Source organism: Ursus arctos, unplaced genomic scaffold (genome assembly GCF_023065955.2).
Source record: "Ursus arctos isolate Adak ecotype North America unplaced genomic scaffold, UrsArc2.0 scaffold_17, whole genome shotgun sequence".
NCBI lineage: Eukaryota > Metazoa > Chordata > Mammalia > Carnivora > Ursidae > Ursus > Ursus arctos.
In genome coordinates this window covers 45,519,911-45,543,603 of record NW_026622841.1, presented here as the reverse complement: position 1 = coordinate 45,543,603, position 23,693 = coordinate 45,519,911, and the positions used below count along the sequence as shown (strand labels likewise).

Sequence of the window (23,693 nt, the reverse complement as noted above, 5' to 3'; positions counted from 1 at the left end):
ACGCCATGATTCTGATTTGCTTACAGCTCCTATAAGCGAGTGATTCTTTTCAATGCTCTGCCTATTGAAACACGGATTTCTGTAATAAACCTTAAATTCTGGTCATTTTTTTTCCACTTAAGAAATGACTTTTTAAATATCTGCCTTCATTCTTTGAACTGCAGTACAGTATTATTCCATCTAGATGGAATTTAGTTATCTGGCTCATGTATCTGGAGCAAAAGTGAGAGAACCAGGCAGTGTGACCCCTCAACTCCTATTGCGTCTGTAAAATGAAAAAGGACACTTCCAAAGACCCTCACTAAAATCCATGCATTTCCCTACTAGAAGGATCCTGTAGGCCCTCTCTTACCTATGCCTTTTTTTTTTTAATAATTGTGCTAAGTTTGGTTGTTTTCTAAGCCACACCCGTGGTGAATTGGAAGGGAGGGGGAAATTGCTAAGGCAACACACTGACAGTAAGGGAGGGGACAGAAAAGCAGACAGGAAACTGCGGAAGAATAGCAGCCTGGGACCATTAGATGAGCAAATAATCCTCCTCAACTCAGAAGGTACTGAGGATGTCACTGTTAGAACAAGGAAATGAATACCAGAATAACGGCTCTGGATCATGATGTAGTGGTGAAATGATGTCTGAAACTGTGTTTCAGGAGGTACATTCTAGTAAGAGTACTATTTAGTACGAGTACTTTTAAAATGAGAACATTTTGGTGATTAAAGAGTGAATTTTGACTCTATAGTTTCATGTGACAGAAAGCTTAACCTAAACTGACTTAAGGCAAGAAGAATTTATTGGCTTTAATTGAATAGTTCAGGCATGTTTTGACTTCAGGAACAGGTTGATCCAGGGGCTCAAAAGATGTTGGCAGGGTCTGTTTTTCCCCATCTTGCAAATCTGCTATGTTGTAGATTGGCTTCATTTTTAGGTTTCAGGTGGTGGTAAGATGGTAGCTGACACTTCTTAGACATATATCACTATGGACTGAATTGTGTCCCCCTCAAATTCATATGTTGAAGCTCCAAAGTGACTGTATTTGGAGTAAGGAAGTCATTAAGTTAAATGAGGTCAAAGGTCGGAACATTGATCTGATAGGATTAGTGTCGTCCTAAGAAGAGACACCAGTGAGCTTTTCCATATACTCCGCCTGCCATGTGAGGGCACAGCAGGGCATAGCAGGAAGGCAGCTGTCGGAAAGCCAGGAAGAGCATACCCAGGAATCAAATCTGCTGGCACCTTGATCTTGGACTTCCCAACCTCTAGAACAGTGAGAAAATAAATGTGGGTTGTTCAAGCCGTTCAGTCTATGGTATTTTGTTACAGAGCCTGAGAAGACTGACATTCATCCTTCCAGGTTCAAGTCTAGGGAAAAGAGCATGCATTCCTCCAGGTCAAGTCTGGTTCTGATTGCATCACGTGCCCATTCCCGAACCAAGCCCATGGCCATGGAATTCTGTGCTCTGACTGGCCAAGCCTGAGTCTCCCCAGTTCCAGGGAGCTATAGTGAAGTCCATAGTCTGAACAGCATGCGTGGAGCAAGGGGAAGAGCTACCCCCCCACACCCATCCCGCCACCGCAAAATCAGGATGCTGTAACCAAAACAGGGTGGCGGAACTGTGGGTCGCTAAAATCATCAGCTCTCTGAGAAACCCCGGTTCCCCAAAGTGACCAGTCCTGTAAGGAAGACCTCTGAAGTTTAACTGTAGCATCTTTGTTTCCTAAGAAGATGACACCTGACATGAAACCTCATTAATAGCTACTGTGCATAATGCCACAACATTCCTTGTTTAAATGATAGAGTCTGGATTCAAAACAAATAAGACTGTATTTTCTCATTTATATTTTTGGTACAGCTGGTTTGGAGCTCTGCTTCCAAAGGTCAACCAAAGTCATCTGAGCTCACTGGCCAAAAGGCAGACCACGGAAACACGAGACTGAGAAGGTGTGCCGAGGGCTGCAGAGAAGGGCCGGGGGAGAGCAGCAGGTGCTCCCTGGCTCCCTGGGTGAATGTGTGCAGCCAGCCTCTGCCGGGTTCTGTCTGTGGTTCAAAGTCGTGGCTCAAGTGAAGGGAAGGGCTCACACAGTGAGGCACAGGGCAAGTGCCTTGTGTGCACTGGTCCCATTCCCTGGCGGGAGGAAGTATTGTTCAGGCTTTGAAATTCAAGCAGGGAAGTGAGGGGGGGCAGATCACCTTAAGTCCTGTCTCAGTGACCCTGCCAGAGCACAGCCAGCCTCCCAGGAGCCTCCCACCGCTGTTCTCCAAGCTTCGCAGGAAATGCACCACCCACCGTGTTCCTGGTGTGGTGTAAGCGTGCCCCTTGAAGCTTGTGGTTCCATTTGGACCACTAGGTTCTGGAAGAATTCTGTCTCTGATAGTCTCTCTTCTCTTGCTCTTTCCTTTTTCCAACAGCTTTTGTGATCTCTTTAAAATTTTCCCGTGGGGGCGGCTTGAGGCCTGAGGCTCAGACTCACTGAAATCTGAGCTTAGTGTAGCAATGAGGTCCAACCCAGGATTTTAATTCGTGATTTTTTTTCTTAAGACAAAACCGATTGCTTGGCCACTGAATTTTAGAATAAAATCAACATGACCCCAAATGCTACATCGGATGGTCCAGTATATTCTAGCCAAAAGAATGTTCTTATGGCTTTGCCCTATATTGTTTGAAAGATTTAAAAAATCTTCTTGAGGAGAAACTTAAAAACCCTCTGAGTTGTTCTTGGAGCTGGGGTGCTGCAGTCATGTTTTGCATTAACTTAATTTGCCCCAGACTTCCCTAAGTACAACGCCGTATTCTTCTCATTTTAATTTCCACTCACGCAAGTGCCCTGCAGTTTTCTTTTTCGTAGGTAGAAGTCAAATCATAGATAGGAGACCCCATTGGTGAACTGTCTATACGTATTTAAAACTTGTGTTTACGTTGATGTCTGGGTCACCTCTTTATCTTCAACTACAGCATACAACTTAATTCTCTCAGTTAACCTGGTGATTTGGGGGTTTACTTCCCCCTTTTCCTCCTCCCACCACACCCCCCACTTTTCCTCTCCTCACCCCCTTTCCTCATTCCTGCTTTCCTCTCCTTCATGTTTCTCCTCCTTCCCTCTTCCCTCTTTTCCTGGTACAGTTTGTTGGGTAGCAACTGGTCAGCAATTAGAATAGAGGCTGGGAGGGGGTGGGCTGTGGAAACAAGTGGGTCTTCCATGACCAGGAACCGAAGGGGCACCAAATACAGCTGCCCCCAAACCCCAACCACACTGACCTGACCCGGGGTCAGGAACTGTCCCCATTGGAGTTTGCTGTAGTCCTTGCGTTTTGGTGACAAGTCTTTCCTTAGAAAACTATAAATAGGTTGTCAGTGCAAGATTAATCTTCCACCTGTCAGCAACAGTCCCATAAACCAGACAAACCGGCCAACAGAAGAGGCCAAATAGGCCCAGCTAGTGATGGCGCTGCGGGGAAGTTTTCCGGGATGCTCCGGGGAGACCCTCCCTGCTTTTGCACGAGGGGAGACAAACCCCTAGGTCTGGGCCTGGGGAGAAGTCTGAAGCCACATTCGGTGCGAGTGGGGCTTGAACTGGCCCTTCACTTTGTAATTCAGTGTTTGTCTAGGAGAACATCGAGGTGGTTGGTTGGAAGAAACCTAGGGTTTTCTGTAGATTGAACCTGCCTGATGCCCAGTGAACCGGAGAGGTGGGTGGTAGCAGGTGCCGTGTTACTGACTGTCGGCTTTGTGGCTTTGATCGGAGAAGGTGCCAGCCCGCTTTCCCAACGGAAGGGAAAGCTCCAAAGTCATGGGCAGTATCAGCATCGGGAAGCAATAAGGAGCAACGTTTACCTTGTGATTTACATGGTGTCGGTGGAGACTCCGCTCATCGATGAGCTTGTTTACTGATGGAGAAGAGGACGGTGTTACACAATACCGGTCTCTCGGCAGTGCTGCACGATTCAGGAAGGGAAAGCAAGCCCGGGACCTCCCCAGGGTGGACCTCAGGAAGACTTCAGTCGTTACTTACTCTTTCCATGAACAAATATCTATTTGGCATATACTGGGACCAGGGCTGTATATGACGCTGGAAGACACTGGGGAGCACCACAGACACGCTCCTTGTCCCTTTGGAGCTCTACTGTCCTTAGTTTTTATAGTCTTTGGGGGTAAAAATGCCTTAAAGCTGAAACAACGAGGAGACGAGAGGTAAAAATGTTCCAGAAACTTCAAAGGACCTGGACCGAGACGAAGAGCAGCATGAAAGCGTTTGTAAGACATTATAATATTTCCAGGAGTGAGGAGGGGCTGCCAGTGTTGACGTTTGGGTTTGCAACTTGGCAGCTGTCCCTGTGAGCTGGATAGAAGGAGACATGTGATGCCAGATCGGGTAATTCGTGACTTTAAACAATGTGCGCGCCTTTGAGGCTGGGTCTTTGTCTTCACCTCTGGAGGGTGACTGTGTTTCCCGAGGCTCCCTGGACAACCTCTGTGGCCTGAGGAGCCAGGGACCATGTTCCCCACATTCCGCTGGCTGTTGCTGCCGCGGCTGGGCTGCCCTTGCTGCCTGCCAGTGTTTTTGCATTCACTTTCCTTCGAGACAGAAATAGCAGAGAGCGCTTATGTTAATCAGGGCTCTGCAGAGAAACAACCAAGAGGGTGTAGGTGTGTGTGTATATCTATGGAGAGATTTACTTGAAGGAATTGGCTTACACGATTGTGGGGGCTGGCGAGTCTAAAATCTGCAGGGCAGGCTGGTGGGCTGGAGACCATGGGAAGAACTGATATTGCAGCTCAAATCCGAGGGCAGAGTTCCTTCTTCCTAGGGACCCTCTGTCTTTCTCTTAAGGCTTTCAACTGTTTGGATGAGGTCTTACCCTCATTGTGGAAGGTGATCTGCTTTACTCAAGGTCAACTGATTGAAATATTAATTACATCTTAAAAAAACCACTGTTCACAGCACTATCTAGATTGATGCTGGCCAATCATCTGGGCCTCGTAGTGTAGCCAAGTTGGCATTATAAACATTAACCATCACAGAACCCAAGAACGTTTCCTCAGTAATGTGCCCCGTGGTAGGGACATGATCTCTGCAGACAGGCCTGGGGGGCTCGGGAGGGGCCGTGAAAGAACGCTGACCCAGAAGGCGGTAGGAGCCCGGAGTCCTTGTCCTGCTGTCTGCCAAGAGCGGGCTGAGGGCGTTGGGCATGTGTCTTCATTTCTCTTACAGTTTCTTGGCAGTGGTGGGGTGGGGGAGGTGCTTCATACCCTGTCAATGACTCCCTGGCCCCTCTTCTGGATTTGGAGTTCTCTGAGGTCAGGGAATATGTGTTTTTCCTGATTACCTCCACCCCCACATCTAGTCCTGGTGCCTTTGAGCATAGTAGGCCTTTGATCCAAGTCTGCTGGCTGGATGGATGTAAAGTGGGAGGATGGAATGGTGGCATTTTGCTCCGGGTCTGCCACCACCTAGCTGTGCCGCTCTGAACCAATCCCATAGCAGGAACGTGCATTTGGGTCTGTCTGGCCCACCGCCGTGCTCTATCCAGGCCCCACACCCCGCTGCCCTGGGTCTGACTGATGTCTCTTCATCCAGCCTGCCAGTGTTCAGTCCTTGGCTCCTACCAGACGCCCTGCAACCCGGTGACGGGACAGTGTGACTGCTTTCCGGGGATTACAGGACAGCGGTGTGACAGGTGTCTCTCAGGAGCCTATGATTTCCCTCACTGCCAAGGTAGGGAAGACATCAGAATGCCAGAGGGCGGGTTCCTCTCTGAAATGTGTGCAGCCAGACTCCCAGACAAGCCCAGGGACCCACCACTGGTGACCCTCATCTGCCTGATTCCCCCCTAGTTCGAGTCTGTTGAAAATGCATGTATCAGATAACGTGTCCTCAAAGGAAATCAGAAATGATTTATTCCTAAAATTTTTAAAAATTCCCATGTATTATAAATTCATATTTCTTGATTTGCATGTCAATTCCTGTGCATAACAGTGTGGCAAAGGTGACCCCTTTGAGCTATACCAAGTGTTCCTTGACCCCTTCCCAAGGCGTCCTGGCTTCTCTCTGATTCCAGGCTCGCAGCACTGATGCTGGCTGCTCCGTGATCCCCTGAGGGTGGGCTCGAGCAAATCCCCTTGCTAGTGGGCAGACCAGGACCTTTGCTGTGTTTCCGCCCCTCTGTCCTCGCTGCCCCCGGCCTCCTGGGGCATTGTCCTCACACAGCACAGGTGCAAGGGGAGGGGGGTGACCTAGGGTCCGTTTGGTTTGGAAAGCGTGAGCCAAGGGGGAAACACTGTCACTGTCTTGGGCCGTCCTCACTACTTACCGCCCCGCCCCAGGAGACCTTGAGAGGCTGCTGTGCTCTGTGGCAGAGGGCACAGAAATAAGGTGCCCATGGAATCTCCCTGTGCTCTCGGGGGCCGGCAGCCTCCAAGGCAAGGAGCTCCTGCAGCTGCTTTAGAGGCCCCTTTCCCCGTTGAGAAGAGGTGTTTGAGGAAGGCTGCACCAGACTTTCCACTTGGAGATGAGGGCTTTCTCTGACTCCTTCCTGCTCCTGGTAGCGCTTTGAGCTCCGCATTCAGAGCTGTCTGAAGACAGGGCCATAGCGCCAGCTGGATTCCCCAGAACCCCACTCACCAGAATCCTCAAGAGATTGGGTTTTCCTGCCCGTAGAAATTATAGCCAGTAGTCAGAGGGGGCAGTTTGCTTTCGAGAAGGCCCGAAGGTCCCCAGAGTACGGGGCTGTCCCGGGTGTGTCTGCTCACCTCCAGGGGGTGGGGAGTGGAAGGAAGCGCTGTGGCTGCTGGGCAGAGGGGCGGGGCAGCCACAATAATTCCTCCAGAGCCAGGTGGCAACAGTGGTCAGCCGGGGCAGGAGCCGAAGCCTGGGCATGACCAGGTTGAAAAAACAGCAAAGAGCGGGAAGGAAGTGTTCACTCTTACTGAAGAAGGAATGTGAGGGAACATCCAAACAGAAAAAGAGAAACACGTGCCATCATCAAGGGACAAGCTGGAGGAAACAGACAAAAGAGGAGACAGAGGAAAATGTCTAAGGAACAACTTACGAGAAAAGATCATTTTATGAGGTTATGTAAATTATTGGAAAAACCAGCCTAGGGCAGGCTTACCCAAAGCCTCTCCCTTTCTAATAGTCGTACTGCTGTATACTAGTAATGCTGAGACATTGTTAGATCCCACATTATTAAAGAGAAATTTTATTGGGCTTGTGATACCATATTGACTAAGGCGGGAAAACAAACTAATTATTTTTAGAAATAAGTTTAATACAGGTGGGGAACAAGGGGATTGTGATAATTAAAGAATTAAGTCTTGGTTGACTAAAAAATGTACGTACAAAGCTACAAATCCTGTAGCTTCTATTTAGTGGCCAATTAAAAAGTCTCGGTACAATATCGCCCTCTTCTGGACAATCCCAAAGACGTTCAAAATTCTGAAATCTTTCCCCATCTCCATCATCAGTCAGACGTGAACTTTAAGTAGTAGGCAGGGAATGGAGTTAAGTGGCAAAAGGGGTGATCTGGGGACCAAGGACCCTAAAGGTTATTCAAGATATGCCTTTTCTGAATTACACGCAAAGTCCTTGCCACCCATCTATCAAGAAGTACAAATGTAGATGCATTGCTTTTAAAAACAAATAAAACTTTGAAAGCTTGAAACATCAAAACAAACCAAAAGACAGACATAAAAACAGCAGGCATTTAAAAATCTTTCTAAATCACGTGCAGGCTCGAGCAGTGCCTGTGATCCAGCCGGTACCCTGGACTCCAATTTGGTAAGTCGAGGGTTATAAAAGGGTTACAATTCTAACTGATGTATTTGGATACATATTACAGACTAACTTGGGGAGCTTCCCAAAATTGAAAGTAAATTAAAATAAGACCCGAAGCTGAACTGCCACAGAGGTCATTGTTCTTGTTCCAAGTGCATCTGTGATAAAGTGAATCCCACGGTCTTCCGATGAGGTTTCTAAGCGCTTTAGAAATGATCTGTCTTTGCAGCTTCAAAGCCTGGAGATGGTGGGCCTCCAGGCATCCGAGGGACAGAGGAAGAGAGATTCTGTGTTCTTACAGGGAGACAGTGGCCCTGGCATATTACAAAAGTACTTTCAGATAAACATCATTCTCTACTGATCCTCAACATGTTAAATATTCAGATACTTTTCCATTTAAAGGCGTAGTTCACGCTGTCCCAGAATCAACAGATGAGGACAATGTCAGCAATAGAAGTGATTTTTAAATGTTTCTTTTAATGTATTTTCCAGTTTTGTCTTAACCACAAATATGGATTATGTGTAGAAAAAAATGAAGAATAAAGCAAAAGCCATGAGCAGTCTGTTGAAATCAACACAGTACTTTTTCCCTCTCTGGTTACCCTTAATTTACTTTTCACGGCCAAAATATAATTCTGTGACAAGCTTTGTTCAGAACGTATGTTTGAGAACAAACATGTCTTAATTTTGCGATGTCAAGTGTTAGTTTGATTTTCTTTCAAAGGGATATTGCCAGTGCAAGGCTCATGTTGAAAGTCCTTCTTGTAGCATCTGCAAACCACTATATTGGAATCTGGCCAAAGAAAACCCTAGTGGATGTTCAGGTATGGTTTTTACACATCATAATTTACTATGTTGCTAATTCCTCTTAATTTTCTCTACTTTAGTGACTAAACCCACAAAAGAGCTATTTATTTAATAAGTTCAATTTGTCTGAAATTTCATGTAAATGTTTTGATGTTTTTCCCCCTGCTTTTGGCAGAACTTCTGTCATTTCGAAAATCTCAGCAAGGGATTTATATCCCGTTTCCATATGTATTTTGTTGTTTGCAAAGGCAGCTACTTGATAAATGGTTTATACTGCCTTGATTTTTTATAACCCCTCTTTTGGGTTTGATTTGATTTTCATTTTGTGCTTAGATTGAAGCCAGGACAGGAACTTAAAAACACCAAGCTAAAGGTGGTTAAGTGGAGTGGATATGTCCTTTCTTTAAAAAGATTTCATTTATTTATTTGAAAGCGAGAGAGTGCGAGTGCACAAGCAGAGGGGAGAGGCAGAGGGAGAAGCAGACTCCCTGCTGAGCTGGGAGCCCGATGTGGGATGTGGGACTCGATCCCCCAGGACCTGGGGATCGTGACCTGAGCCGAAGACAGACGCTTCACTGACTGAGCCACCCAGGCGCCCCTAGAGTATGTTTTCATGTAAGCATATTGGTAATGGCCTTGACATTAGAATCACTTAAAAATCCCATGATGTTGCAGCCTTTGTCTTAGAGGGGTCACGAACTAGCCATTACTCCTTGTAGGTGGATGGCATTGATCTGGTGGTTCTGCTGACCCCAGAAAGCAGTCCCGTTTTAGGCTTCAATGGAGCGAACTGGAATTCTGCTGAGGTGTGCCTGACAGTGACCACACATGTCGCACAGCTGCTGTGTCACGTTTCCAGAGCCAAGGGCTGTCCTTTGTGCAGCCTTAGTCCAGGGACGCTCTCTTATCTTCACAGAGTGCCAGTGCCACGTGGCGGGAACAGTGAGCGGGATCGGAGAGTGTGGGCAGGTAACGTGGGCCGATTGTCCATAAAGCAGTGCGGTGTTAGAGCAGTTGATGTTGGGGTGTCTGTGGGAGGGGATTAGTGCCTCTGCGGTTGTACGGGGCGTGCTGATCTCTCTGGACATTTTCAGATCCTCGCTAACTGCTTCGTGTTACACAGCGAGTCAGTTTTAAATCTTGAAGATTAGCGAATTGTGCGATCTTACCAAATTTTGTCATCCGGCTTATTCTGCAGCGAGATGGGGACTGTCACTGCAAGTCCCACGTCAGTGGCGATTCCTGTGACACGTGTGAAGATGGATATTTTGCTTTGGAAAAGAGCAATTACTTTGGGTGTCAAGGTAAATATTTCAGTGGGTCCTGAGGGAAGCCAGTGTTGATGGGCAAAACTGTGGGGATAATCTCTCTTCCGAGTTCTGTCATTTTCATGCAGTCTTTCTGATGGGATGGGACTCAAAAATTCTGTTCCAGGGAATTTGGCCAAATACTCAGTCGAGATGAGTAATAAATTGCAAGTGTGGCTGTTTCTACTTCTCGTCTACCAGCACATTGTTGGTTTAATGACAGAAAACATCTTTGGGATGGAGGGGGTGGCATCTGTTAATTTCGTAAATAACATCAAGACAATTTGGAAGATATATTTTGTATTATCAGAACAGCTCACACCAGACTTTAGAGGTAATACTATGTTAAATAAGACACCTGCAGGCGTGTGGCCCCACAAGGCTACTGTAGGATCTCTCCCACAGACTCTCAGTCGCAGATGTTGTTTACAAGACACCGTGCTGCTCAATTAATTGTGTTTAGCTGCGGGGCTCCTGGCCCCTTTTGCTGGACAGCAGTGTTGGGGCTGACCTCCAGCATACTTCCAGCCTACAAGTGGGCTTTGGGGGGCACCTCCCATCTCCCTACGTATTTCTAACGGGATGTGGCAGGGCTAAGAAGCAGCCCTGTCCTTGCTGGTGTCCGCTTCTCAGAGAAGGAGGGAAAGCTTCAGCGTGGAGATGCCTTGCGGGGTCACTGCTGTTTCCTGACTTTCAGGGTGTCAGTGTGACATTGGTGGAGCGATCACCCCCCTGTGCAGCGGGCCCTCGGGAGGATGCCGTTGCCGAGAGCACGTGGTGGGGAAGGCTTGCCAGCGGTGAGTGTCCAGGTTTCCTCCTGTACTGACGTGGTGGAAGATTCTCAGGGAGTCCTGTCTGTGCTGACAGCTCGGGGAGGAGACAAGCTGTCCTAAGGAGACAGGGCACATGGAGCTCTACTGTCCCTTGAAATCCGGACACTTGTCAGGGGGCCCAATTAAAGCAGGAGGTAAGGTTGCCCTAAAGACGTCCACCTTGTAGGTCACAGAGCCGCCTCACTGGAAAGTTCCCGCAGGTACAAAAAGTGAGGTGGGTTCCCGTGGCCGAAACTCCAGGTGAAAGTCACAGCTTGGAGGGGCCCAGCAAAGGGGCAGGCTCCTGGGACAAGGAGATTCAGGTCCAGCTTCTCCCTGGGGACCCATGGCTGAAGGCGTGGAGAGGCCGGGTGCGTTACACTGGGTGCGGCGGGAGGGAAAGGGAAGAAAACTCTAGAAGTGGGTTAACTCCCTCATCTCATGCAGAAGCTAATTAAAATGAAATATAGGAGCAAGGGAGCGAGTGGAGGCTGAGCTCCCAGAGGGGCTGTCACGGGTACGGCAGCACCCTGTCTCCGTGTCCTGTCATATTTAACACTTTCTAGGTCTAAAAAAATGTTTTCATTCCTGTATAATTAACATACAATGTTATATGAGTTTCAGATGTAAAACATAGTGATTCAGCACTTTTCTACATTACTCTGCTCAGCATCAGTGTACTCTTAATCCTTCACCTGTTTCACCTACGCCCCCCCCCCCCCGCCCATCTCCCCTCTGGTAACCGCCAGTTTCTTCTCTGTAGTTAAGAGTCTGATTTTTTGGGGTTTTTCAATTTTTCTCTTTTTCCTTTGTTTATTTGTTTTGTTTCTTAAATTCCACACATGTGTAAAATCATACAGTGTTTTTCTGACTGATTTATTTCACTTAATGTTATATCTTATCCTCTAGCTCTATCCATGTTGTTGCAAATGGCAAGATTTCATCCTTTTTATGGCTGAGTAATAGTCCACTATATTATCTATTCCTCTATTGAGGGATACTTGGGCTGCTTCCATAATTTGGCTATTGTAAGTGATGTTGCTATAAACATAGGGGTGCATGTGTCTCGTCAAGTTAATGTTTTCCTATTTTTTTGGTAAGTAGCCAGAAGTGGAATGACTGGATTATATGGTAATTCTATTTTTAATTTTTTGAGGAACCTCCGTACTGTTTTCCACAGTGGCTGCTCCTGTCTGCATTCCCACCAACAGTGCACGAGGGATCCTTTTTCTCCACATCCTGGCCAACACCTGTTGTTTCTTGCGTTGTTGATTCTAGCCATTCTGACAGGTGTGAGTCTCATTGCGGTTTTGATTTGCATTTTTCTGATGATGAGTGATGTTGAGCACCTTTTCATGTGTCTGTTGGCTGTCTGCAGGTCTTCTTTGGAGAAATGTCTGTTCATGTCTTCTTCCTATTTTTAAATTGGATTATGCGTTTTTTTGGTGTTGAGTTGTATAAGTTATTTATAAATTTTGGGTACTATCCATTGATCAGATATGTCATTTTCAAGTATCTTCTCCCATTCCACAGGTTGTATTTTAGTTTTGTTGATTGCTTCCTCTGCTGCACAGAATCTTTTATTTTGATGTAGTCCTAGTAGTTTATTTTTGCTTTTGTTTCCCTTGCCTCAGGCGACATGTAGACCATTTGCTATGACTGAGGTCAGAGAAATAACTCCCTGTGCTCTATTCAAGGATTTGGATGGTTTCAGGTCTCACATTTAGGTCCTTAATCCATTTTGAGTTTATTTTTGTATATGGTGTAAGAAAGTGGTCCAGTTTCATTCTTTTGCATGTAGGTGTCCAGTTTTCCCAACACCATTTGTTAGAGACTGTTTTTTTCCTATTGCACATTCTTGCCTCCTTTGTTGAAGATTAATTAACCATATAATTGTGGGTTATTTCTGGACTCTCTATTATGTTCTATTGGTCTATGTGTCTATTTTTGTGCAGGTACCACAGTGTTTTTGATTACTCCAGCTTTGTAGCGTATGTTGAAATCTGGGATTGTGACACCTCCAGTTTTGTTCCTTTTCGAGATTGCCTTGGCTGTTTGGGGTCTTTTGTGGTTCCGCACACATTTTAGGATGATTTGTTTTAGTTTTGTGAAAAATGCTGTTGGTATTCTGGTAGGGATTGCATTAAATGCGTAGAGTGCTTTGGGTAATATGGACATTTTAACAATATTTGTTTTTTCAATCCATGGGCATGGAATGTCTTTCCATTTCTTTGTGTCCTCTTCAAATTCTTTCAACAGTGTTTTATAGTTTTCAGAGCACGTGTCTTTATCTCTTTGGTTAAGATTATTCCTATGTATTTTATTATTTTTGGTGTATTTGTAAATGGGACTCTTTTCTTAATTTCTATTTCTGCTACTTCATTATTATGTACAGAAATGCAATGCAACTTCACTGATTTCATTTTAGTTCTAATAGTTTTTTGGTGGAATTTTTGGGGGTTTCTTTGTATAGTATCATGTCATCTGCAAATAGTGAAAGTTTTTACCTCTTCCTTACCAATTTGGATGCCTTTTAGTCCATTTTTGTTGTCTGATTTCTGAGGCTAGGGTTTCCAGTACCATGTTGAATGAAAGTGGTGAGAGCAGACAACCTTGTCTTGTTCCTGACCTTAGTGGGAAAGCGTTTTTCCCCATTGAGTATGATGTTTGCTGTGGGTTTTTCATATGAGGCCTTTATTATGTTGAGACATGTTCCCTGTAAACCTACGTTGTTAAAGGTTTTTATCATGAACGGATGTTGTACTTTGTCATATGCTTTTTCTGCATCTGTTGAAATGATCATATGGTTTTTATCCTTTTTCTTATTGATGCGATGTATCCCATTGATCGATTTGCAAATATTGAATCACCCTTGTATCCCAGGAGTGAATCCCACTTGACTGTGCTGAATGGCTATTTTAATGTACTGTTGGATTCTATTTGCTAATATCTTATTGAGGATTTTTGCATCTATGTTCATCAGAGATACTGGCTTTCAGTTTTGTGTGTGTGTGTGTGTGTGTGTGTGTGTGTGTGTGTGTGTGGTTTCTTTACCTGGTTTTGGTATCAGGGTAATGCTGGCTTCATAGAATGAATTTGGAAACTTTCTCTTTCAGTTTTTGGAATGGTTTGAGAAGAACAGTTATTAACTCTTCTTTAAATGTTTGTTAGACTTCATCTGTGAGTCTATCTGGTCCTGGACTTTTGTTTGTTGGGAGTTTATTTTGATTATTACTGATTCAGTTTCGTTGCTGGTTGTCAGTCTGTTCAAATTTTTCTGTTTCTTCCTGATTCTAAGAGCTTATATGTTTCTAGGAATTTATCCAATTCTTCTAGGTTGTCCAATTTCTTGGCATATAATTTTTCACAATATTCTCATATAACCCTTTGTATTTCAATGGTGTTGGTGGTATTTTCTCCTCTTTCATTTCTGATTTTGTTTATTTGACTCCCCTCCCCCCCCCCATGATTCTGGCTAAAGGTTTATCAATTTCGTTGATCTTTTCAAATAACCGGCTCCTGGTTTCATTGGTCTGTTCTACTGGTTTTTTTGTTTGTTTGTTTTGTTTTTTTGGGTTTTTTTTTAAGTTTCGATTTCATTTATTTCTGTGCTGATCTTTATTATTTCCTTCCTTTTGCTGGGTTTGGGTTTTGTTCTTTTTTTTAGCTTCTTTAGGTGTAATGTTAGGTTGTTTATTTGAGATTTTTCTTGTTTCTTGAGGTAGGTCTGTGTTGCTATAAACTTCCTTCTTACAACGGCTTTTACTGTATCTCAAAGATTTTGGACCTTTGTTTTCATTTTCCTTTGTCTCCATGCATTATTTTATTTCTTCTTTTATTTCTTGAGTGACCCATTCATTGTTTAGTAGCATATTATTTAACCTCCATGTATTTGTGTTCGTTCCAGATTTTTTCTTGTGGTTGATTTCTAGTTTCATAGCACTGTGGTCAGAAAAGATGCATGGTATGAGTTCAATCTTTTTGAATTTTTTGAGGCTTGTGTTGTGGCCTAATATGTGATCTATTCTGGAGACTGTTCTGTGTGCACTCAAAAAAATGTGTATTCCACTGTTTTAGGGTGGAATGTTCTGAATATATCTGTTAAATCAATATAGATTTTTTTTTTTTTTTTGGAAACTGTGATCCATCCATAATTTTCTCTCAGTGGAGGGAAGAAAAAACTAATTTTTAATATTCTGGCTTTTAATCATGAGCTGGAAACTGTGAATTGCAGTGTCTAAATTGCAAGTATCTTCACTACTTCTGCATTCTCAACAGATTCATAAAGAAATCTTTAGTGTAGTTAAAGTAAATTGTCTATATTTAGGTAGTATGGCGCTTCTCCCCTTTCCTTTGATGTTTTCAGCACTGAATTCTAAAAGTCAGAACAACCCAGCTGAGCTTTCTTCAGTCATTTCTAAATGGCAGTCATTGCTGGGTCACTTAATAAAGGGTCTGTGCAGGAGGACACATCTGTGCGAATGTTTTGCTGCAGACCAACGAGGTATATGATGGACCAGAGGAATTTTGTAAATAGGTTTAGAAACATTTTCCACCTACATTTAATCTTCCCACCTTCCTGTTGATAAAGTGAGCTTCCCCCACTTCACCAGGGTAAGTTTTTTTTTCCTCCCACCTCTGTGGGCAATTAGCTATTTTTCATGTAGAAATAATACAAGTGAATAGGATTGAAATTACCCACCCTGAGGCAAAAATACTGATTTTTTACATTACAGCCAACACATACATATGAAATTTAGAACATGTCCTTTGATTTAGCGGTAAATTGTAACTAGGGTACAAGGAGAGCAAACCAGCATCGAAGATGCCATGCTGCCTTTTCTCCGGGTTGGTAAATCTTTCGTCTTTTTGTATTAAATTCCTGCCTAATGTTTGTTTATGATATTACCTGAGCATTGTTCATTTTTCTTATAAGTTTAGAAAACATTCACTTTCACTTTGTTTTCTAAATAATTTTTGTGATAATAAATGTAATATATGTGCATTGTAAAGTTTTAATAAGTATGTAAAAGTAAGAGGAAAAAAAGACCTATTCCACCACCCAGAGATAACCCCTTTTAATATTTTTTGTATATTTTTTCTAGGTTTTTTCTATGAATACAAATTAGTATTATATTTTCTTCATAAAATTTGTATCGATTTCTTCATAGGATATTGCAGACCTTTTTCATTATCATTAGTCTTCAGAAATATTAATGGTTACACACTATTTCATAATTTTTAAATTATTTCATATTGTACATTTACATTGTTTCTAAGTTTTCACTATTATAAACATTCTTTTATGTTAATTCTTTGACACTATATATAAAATTGTTCTTTAGAATATATTCCTCGAAGTAGAATTACTGGGTCAATGGGTACAAACACTTTTAAGGAACTTTGTATATCGCTTCCTGAGAAATTGTGAGCATTTGTAATTCTGCTTGCAATATAGGGCCATGACCTTTTATTTCCTTTGACTAAATGATCTTTATGGCTTTAAACCCACTAACTGCTGTTAGTTTGTGACTGGGTTGTCAAATATGTCATTTTGAAGAACTTCAAATTGTTTGACTATGAAATGTCCCCCAAGCAATGTAGTATTTTTGATCCTCCTCTGTGATCGCCACTATTGGACTCTTGAATCTGTCTATACACTTACAGTTTAAGAAAATACAAGGCATTAAAAAATCAATCTAATGATTAAAAATATATATTATAGAGAATAATGTATCTAACTTGTAAACTTAGCATATGAAATATATTATGTCACATTCACTGTTGTGTGTATGGTACTTAGCAATAGTGCCTGGCACGTATGTATTGATATTTGTATGAGTGAATATGAGTACATGAATGAATGAATGAATGAATGGTTGGATGGATTTACAGTAAGTAACCTAATTTGATTTTGCTAAGTTGTTGGCAACCATTTAGAACATATTAAAGGATGTTACTGCTATGGGTTGTGCTAAGTGATTTTCTCATTTTATTGCTTAGACTGATAGGTGTTGGGTGTGTTTTATGTGAATGTTTACATAAATGAAAGCAATAATTTAAAGAAAAAGCAGGAGGGTGGCTCTTTCATTTCTTCTTTTTTGTATTCTGTTGATTTGGTGGCAGCTCTGTTAGCAGTAGCTATTGAGATTAAAGAATGTTTGGATTATCATTGAACCTAACTTGCTGTCTCCATGTTTACTTTTTACTTACCAAAGACCTGAAAACAACTACTATTTCCCGGATTTGCATCATATGAAGTATGAGATTGAAGATGGCACCACACCTAATGGAAGAGAACTTCGATTTGGATTTGATCCCCTGGAGTTCCCTGAGTTTAGCTGGAGAGGATATGCTCAGATGACCTCGGTACAGGTATGTAGCCTGCAGAAATTGCTTCCTGGCAGGGTGGGGCATATACTTACCCATGACACTCTCAGTGAGTCCCCCCAAAAGGTGAGCTGTCCCCAAAACTGACTCCAGGATTCTTTTTCTCCAGACTATGGATGGGGCTTGGGGTAGGATTGGATTTTAACTGATAGTATATGTATCAGTTTCACAGTTTATTGTCAATTTAATTTGGTCACCAAATCAGACAAAGAAGGGGTTAAAGAAAACTAGTGTTTATCTCTAGAGACTTTTTAAAAGAAGTTGTTTCCCAAGTTGGATTAGTCTATATGTTAACACAAGAGACACTTTTCTTTAAAGACATTTGTAGAGAATAAAAATGAGTTGAATTAAATAATTCCAATAATGTGTGTGTTGTTGATATTTGACCAGCACTGGTTTTTTGTTTTTGTTTTTGTTTTTGTTTTGCCTTTTTAAACCCTGAATTACTCTATAAATAGAAACTAAGATAAAAGAGGAATTTTAGTGGTATTTTATTTTTCTTTCCTGTGTTTCTCCTTTCCTTCATTCTTCTCTACTGGATCCATCTCCCTTGGCTTTGTGTTGGAATAGTTATGGAATTTACACATTTTCTCGTTACCTTTAGAACTTATGCAGTATTTACAGCCAACAATTTCTGTATAGTCATTGAGAAGTTTTGTTCTCAGGATTTCTCTTTGAGGTTGGTCTCTTCAAACTGTGTTTCTCAGTGGAGAAATTCAGAACAAAAGAGGTAACTTGATGACCCTGATAACCCAATATTTGTCCTTAGCAGACTAATACTTGCTATGTTTACATAAGTCACCACTTAGAGAAACAGGGACAGGGCCACTGCTCTCTTAGAGCCGTCATTGGTTCTAATGTTGCTTCGTGCCTGACCAGGGTCCCTCATCACGCTGCTTTCTCAAACAGTACCTAGGACCCCCTTTTTTTTTTTTTTTTTAAGATTTACTTATTTATTTGAGAGAGAGAGAGAGAGGATATGCATGAGCAAGGGGAGGAGCAGAGGGAGAAGATCTCAAGCAGATTGCGGGGCTCAGTCTCAGGACCCTAAGATCAAGCCCTGAGCTAAAACCAGGAGTTGGGTGCTTAACCGACTGAGCCACCCAGTCGCCCCAACAGTACCTAGGATCTTAAGACCTCACTGCTTTCTCCTTCTCCCCAATAAAAAATTCAGTTTCTTTAGCATTCTGTTCTTCATGATTCAGAAAAAAGCAGTGGAGTCATTAAGTCATTAAGTCATAATAGGATGTGAATGACAGAGTCCAGTCAAGGTGGATACCTTCTCACAAGTGTTTACAATTTGAAAGAATGACTAGTTAACACAAAGGAATTTCTTCTTTTAAAAATATTTTATTTATTTATTTGACAGAGAATGAGTGGTAGGGAGGGGCAGAGGAAGAGGGGAGAAGCAGGATCCCGCTGAGCTGGGGCTTGATCCCAGGACCTTGAGATCGTGACCTGAGCCAGAGGCAGACACTCAACCGACTGAGCCACCCAGGCTCCCTGCAAAGGAAATGAATTTCAAATGATGGAGTTTCTCTTAGTATTTTTCTTTTTTTTTTTTTTTTTAAAGATTTTATTTATTTATTTGACAGATACAGAGACAGCCAGCGAGAGAGGGAACACAAGCAGGGGGAGTGGGAGAGGAAGAAGCAGGCTCCCAGCAGAGGAGCCTGATGTGGGGCTCGATTCCACAACGCCAGGATCACGCCCTGAGCCGAAGGCAGACGCCCAACCGCTGTGCCACCCAGGCGCCCCCTCTCTTAGTATTTTTCAACAGCAGACCTTGGTGGTATCTGTCAAATCACCCCTAACTTTGTTCCTTATACATTTTTGCATTTTTATTTTCCAATTCTGTCAAGTTAGAAAGCCCACACTGAGTGGAGTCTTTAGCTTTTTCTGTATATGGTATCATGTCATTTGCAAATAGTAGAGTTTTACTTCTTTCTTGCCAGTTTAGATACCTTTTCTTTCTTTTTGTTGTCTGATTGCCGTGGCTAGGACTTCCAGTGCTACGTTGAATAAAAGTGGTGAGAGTAGCCATCCTTGTCTTATTCTGACCTTAAGGGAAAAGCTTTCAGCTTTTCACCACTGAATATGATGTTAACTGTTTGTTTTTCATATAAGGCCTTTATTATGTTGAGGTATGTTCCCTCTAGACCTACCTTGCAGAGGACTTTTATCATGAATGGATGTTGTACTTTGTCAAATGCTTTTTCTGCCTCCATTGAAATGATCATATGGTGTTTATCCTTTCTCTTAATTGATGGGACATACCACAGTGATTGATTTGCAAATATTGAACCACCCTTGTATCCCAGGAATAAATCCTACTTGATCATGCTGAATGATTTTTTTTAATGTATTGTTGGATTCTGTTTGGTAATACTTTATTGAGGATTTTTGCATCTATGTTCGTCAGAGATATTGGCCTGTAGTTCTCTGTTTTTGTAGCGTTTTATCTGGTTTTGGTATCAGGGTGATACCGGCCTCATAGTATGAATTTGGAAGTTTTCCTTCCTCTTCTATTTTTTGGAATACTTTGAGAAGAATAAGTATTAACTGTCCTTGAGATGTTTGATAGAATTTGCCTGTGAGCCATCTGGTCCTAGACTTTTTTGGGGGGAAGTTTTTAAATTACCGATTCAGTTTTATTGCTGGTAATTTGTTCAAAATTTCCATTCCTGCTTTCATTTTGATAGGTTATATGTTTCTAAGAATTTATCCATTTTTTCTAAGCTGTTCAGTTTGTTGGCATACAGCTCCTTATAATATTCTGTTACAACTGTTTGCATTTCTGTGGTGCTTGTTGTTTCTTCTCTTTCATTAGTCATTTTGTTTATTGGGTCCTCTCTCTCTCTCTCTCTCTCTCTCTCTCACTCATTTTTTGATGAGTCTGGCTAGAGAGTTAATTTTGTGGATCTTTTCAAAAAATCAGCTCCTGGTTTCATTGATCTGTTCTATTGTTTTTTTTATTTTTGTTTGTTTAGTTTCTGTATCGTTTATTTCTGCTGTGATCTCTGCTGTGATTGTCCACTTATTATTTCCTTCCTTTTGCTGGGTTTGGGTTTTGTTTGTTCTTATTTTAGCATCCTGAAGTGTAAGGTTAGGTTGTTCAAGATTTTTCTTGCTTCCTGAGATAGGCCTGTGTTGCTATAAATGTCCTTCTTAGAACTGCTTTTGCTGTATCCCAAAGATTTTGGACCTTTGTATTTTCATTTTCCTTTGTCTCCACACAATATTTTATTTCTTCTTAGATTTCTTGAGTGACCCATTCATTGTTTAGTAGCATGTTATTTAACCTCCATGTATTTGTGTTCGTTCCAGATTTTTTCTTGTGGTTGATTTCTAGTTTCATAGTGTCAGAAAAGATGCATGGTATGAGTTCAGTCTTTTTGAATTTATTGAGGCTTGTGTTGTGGCCTAATCTGTGATCTATTCTGGAGACTGTTCTGTGTGCACTTGAAAAAAATGTGTATTCTGCTGTTTTAGGATGGAATGTTCTAAATATGTCTATTAAATCCATCCAGTCCAGTGTGTCATTCAAAGCCACTGTTTCCTTGTTGATTTTCTGTTTGGATGATCTGTCCATCAGTGTAAGTGAGGTATTAAAGTCCCCTATTACTGTATTACTATTGATTATTTCCTTTATGCTTGTTAATAACTGTTTTATTTATTTGGGTGCTCCCATGTTGGGTGCATAAATACTTACAATTGTTATATCCTCTTGTTGGATTGTCCATTTTATTATTGGAATGGAATATTATTCAGCCATATAAAAGAATGAAATCTTGCCATTTGTTACAACATGGATGGATCTAGAGAGTATAATGCTAGGCAAAATCAGACAGAGAATGACAAATACCATATGATTTCACTTATATGTGGAATTTAAGAAACAAAACAAGCAAGCAAAGGGAAAAAAAAGAGAGAGACAAACCAAGAAACAGACTCTTAACTATAGAGAACAGACTGGTGGTTGCCAGAGGGGAGGTGGGTGTGGGGCATGGGTGAAATAGGGGATGGGGTTGAAAGAGTAAACTTACCACAATGAAAAAAATAAAATGATTTTTTAAAAAGCCCACATTCTCGGGGCACCTGGGTGGCTCAGTTGTTAAGCATCTGCCTTCGGCTCTGGTCATGATCCCAGGGTCCTGGGATCGAGCCCCACATTGGGCTCCCTGCTCCGCTGGGAGCCTTCTTCTCCCTCTCCCACTCCCCCTGCTTGTGTTCCCTCTCTCGCTGTCTCTCTGTCAAATAAATAAATAAAATCTTAAAAAAAAAAAAAAAGGCCCACGTTCTCTTTGAATAGAGATTGAGATCAATTGCATAAGACTTAGGCATATTTTAGTTACATCCAGGTTTTATCACTAATGTGTTTGGGGTATTTTAAGCTTTGCTTAGCCAACATAAGTTTCTGTGACCATTTAGAATTTTAGGTATGTGAACAGAACCCTGGAATGGTTTCTCTGTGGAGCTGGGGGTGTCCAATAACACTGTCCTTTCCTTCTCTTCTGCCTTTGCATTTCTCCCAGCCCATGGTGGTTACCCCGTCACTGTGGCTTTCCTTAAACTAGTCCAGCTAATATTCACTCTGTCTGCCTGATTCCAGAAGGGTGCAAAGAGGATCTCAGTTGCTGAGCGAACAGGTTTTCACTGTAACTTTAATTGTAAGTGTTTTTAATTTATTGTGAGGCCTGCCTATATCCATCCTCCACGGAATTAGTTATTTGGTGCTTGCTGAGTGTGAGTGAGCGAGTGAGTGAGTGAGAGAGAGGGAGTGTGTGTGCACATTACAAGTCCACTAGTGAGACCTGAATGGAGTATAGTCACTGTTTGGCTAGCATTTCTTTTAGCCGGTTGTCTCTTCTATACTGTATGGCTTTTTGGTATTTTTCAGAATGAAGTGAGGATCCTGCTGAATGTGGGGAAGTCCAGTCAGTCTTTGTTTCGTGTTATTCTGAAATACATCAACCCTGGAACTGAAGCCGTATCCGGTCGCGTGACTATTTATCCATCCTGGGCTGAGGCAGGTAGGCAAAGGTTCAAGCCTCTTTTGGATTAGGAAATGATTAATTAGTGAAATATTTTTTCCAATTTTCACAAAGTTACCTCCTGAGAAAAGCTGAAGTCTGATGCGTAGTCTGACGAGGGTGCCCTGTCCTTTGCTACCTTTTCAATCTCTAAACGTTCCGCTTATTCAAATTTTGCTGTCAAGTTTATCATTAACTGTCTTTGAGAAAAATTGATATAACAACCTGTGTATCTTGGCTGAACCCAGGGGTTATGATATCACCACAGAGTAAAGCTAGTGTATCACTCACTCGCGGGAGTGTGGCTGTCACCTCTGGGGGGGTATGGAGGGAGCTTGGCCTACAGCCCTAAATTTTCCCATTGTTTCAGGCACACCAAATAGGCCAAGGAGAAATGGGTGAGGAGAGGAATGTTTAAGGTGGATGCTGTAAAGCGTGAAGCCCACGAGAGCTCCAGAGAGGAGCGTGCAAACCTCAGGGCTGAGGGCTTCCTGAGGGCCGAGGGGAAGCCTGTCAGAGGGTGGGTCTCATCAGAGCTGAGGCCTGGAAGTCTGTTCTGCAAGAATTAGGGCTTCTACCTTTCTTGGCCACAGATTCCAGGAAGCACTGGGAATCCCACATGGACACAAAATGGTGCCCATAGAAATCTAATTTAAGATCGAAATGCAAGCGTCTTTGTTCAGCATCCGTGGGAAGTCGTCGGGGCAGCGACGCTGCGGCTGAGCCGTGTCAGCCGGGTCGTGAGGCTGGCTGATGACGAACGACAGGAGAACTCGCCAGCTCGCTCTAGCATACACAGAGCACTTTGGCATTGGTGTCCTCGCAAGATAAGCTTGTGAACTGATGAGGGCTGAAGAGGAAGCAGAGCCGAGAGGCTTAGTGAATCGCCTGAGGGCGCAGCTGGTCCTTGCAGACAAGTTGGAATCTTCTGACCCCAAACTCTTTCTCATAGACACCAGTGCCTCCTAGCTGACATTTCGTCCGCAGTTGGCTGTCTGTTAGCTCAAACAGGTGGAGCACATTGTGGTTTGTTTTCCCGACCCCCGGGACATCTTTCCTAAGCCCCCACATCTGAGTCAGGGGCCTTGGTTGTGTATTCCCGTGGTAACCTGTGCTTCCTCCCGAATGTGACTGTTCACGCTGTGCTGAATTCTCCTGTTTTCTGGCCCATAATCCCTCACGTTTCCCGTCCCACCACTGGGGAGCAAAGGCCATGCTGGCTGTGTGCACCGCCTCGTGTCCCGGACCTAGATCTAGTGGACGTTTGTAGAGGAAATGCAAGGATTTGGACCAAATGTTTCTTCTGAAGAAAAAGGCTCAGGTGGGCTCAGATACAGCAGTTTGGTTTGTTTCTGAACCTTCTAGAGGAGGTCCTCTATTTGTTTCACGCAGAAGAAAACCTTTGCATCTGGAAAACAAACAAACAGAAAACCAGACCTTTTTCTTATTTCAGAACGAACACGTGTTCTTCAATAGAAATTAAAAGAATAAAATAATTTAATATCAAATGTAATGAATTAAAGACTTACTATGTGCAATGAACTTCTCTAAGCAGTTTAAATGGATTAATATA

The 23,693-nt window shown here is 42.8% G+C and overlaps 1 protein-coding gene across 3 annotated transcripts in view; it reads left to right on the top strand.

Moving 5' to 3' along the window:
* Window positions 1-23,693, top strand: part of LAMA3 (laminin subunit alpha 3) — a 253,876-nt gene that overhangs the window by 104,466 nt on the left and 125,717 nt on the right. For all 3 annotated transcript variants that reach the window (XM_026496108.4, XM_044382889.3, XM_044382890.3), the window contains 8 exons: window positions 5,576-5,713; window positions 7,728-7,774; window positions 8,496-8,595; window positions 9,495-9,547; window positions 9,777-9,882; window positions 10,583-10,682; window positions 16,916-17,072; window positions 21,988-22,120. In XM_026496108.4, the coding sequence (XP_026351893.3) occupies window positions 5,576-5,713; window positions 7,728-7,774; window positions 8,496-8,595; window positions 9,495-9,547; window positions 9,777-9,882; window positions 10,583-10,682; window positions 16,916-17,072; window positions 21,988-22,120 (834 nt within the window). The remainder of the gene's footprint in view (window positions 1-5,575; window positions 5,714-7,727; window positions 7,775-8,495; window positions 8,596-9,494; window positions 9,548-9,776; window positions 9,883-10,582; window positions 10,683-16,915; window positions 17,073-21,987; window positions 22,121-23,693) is intronic.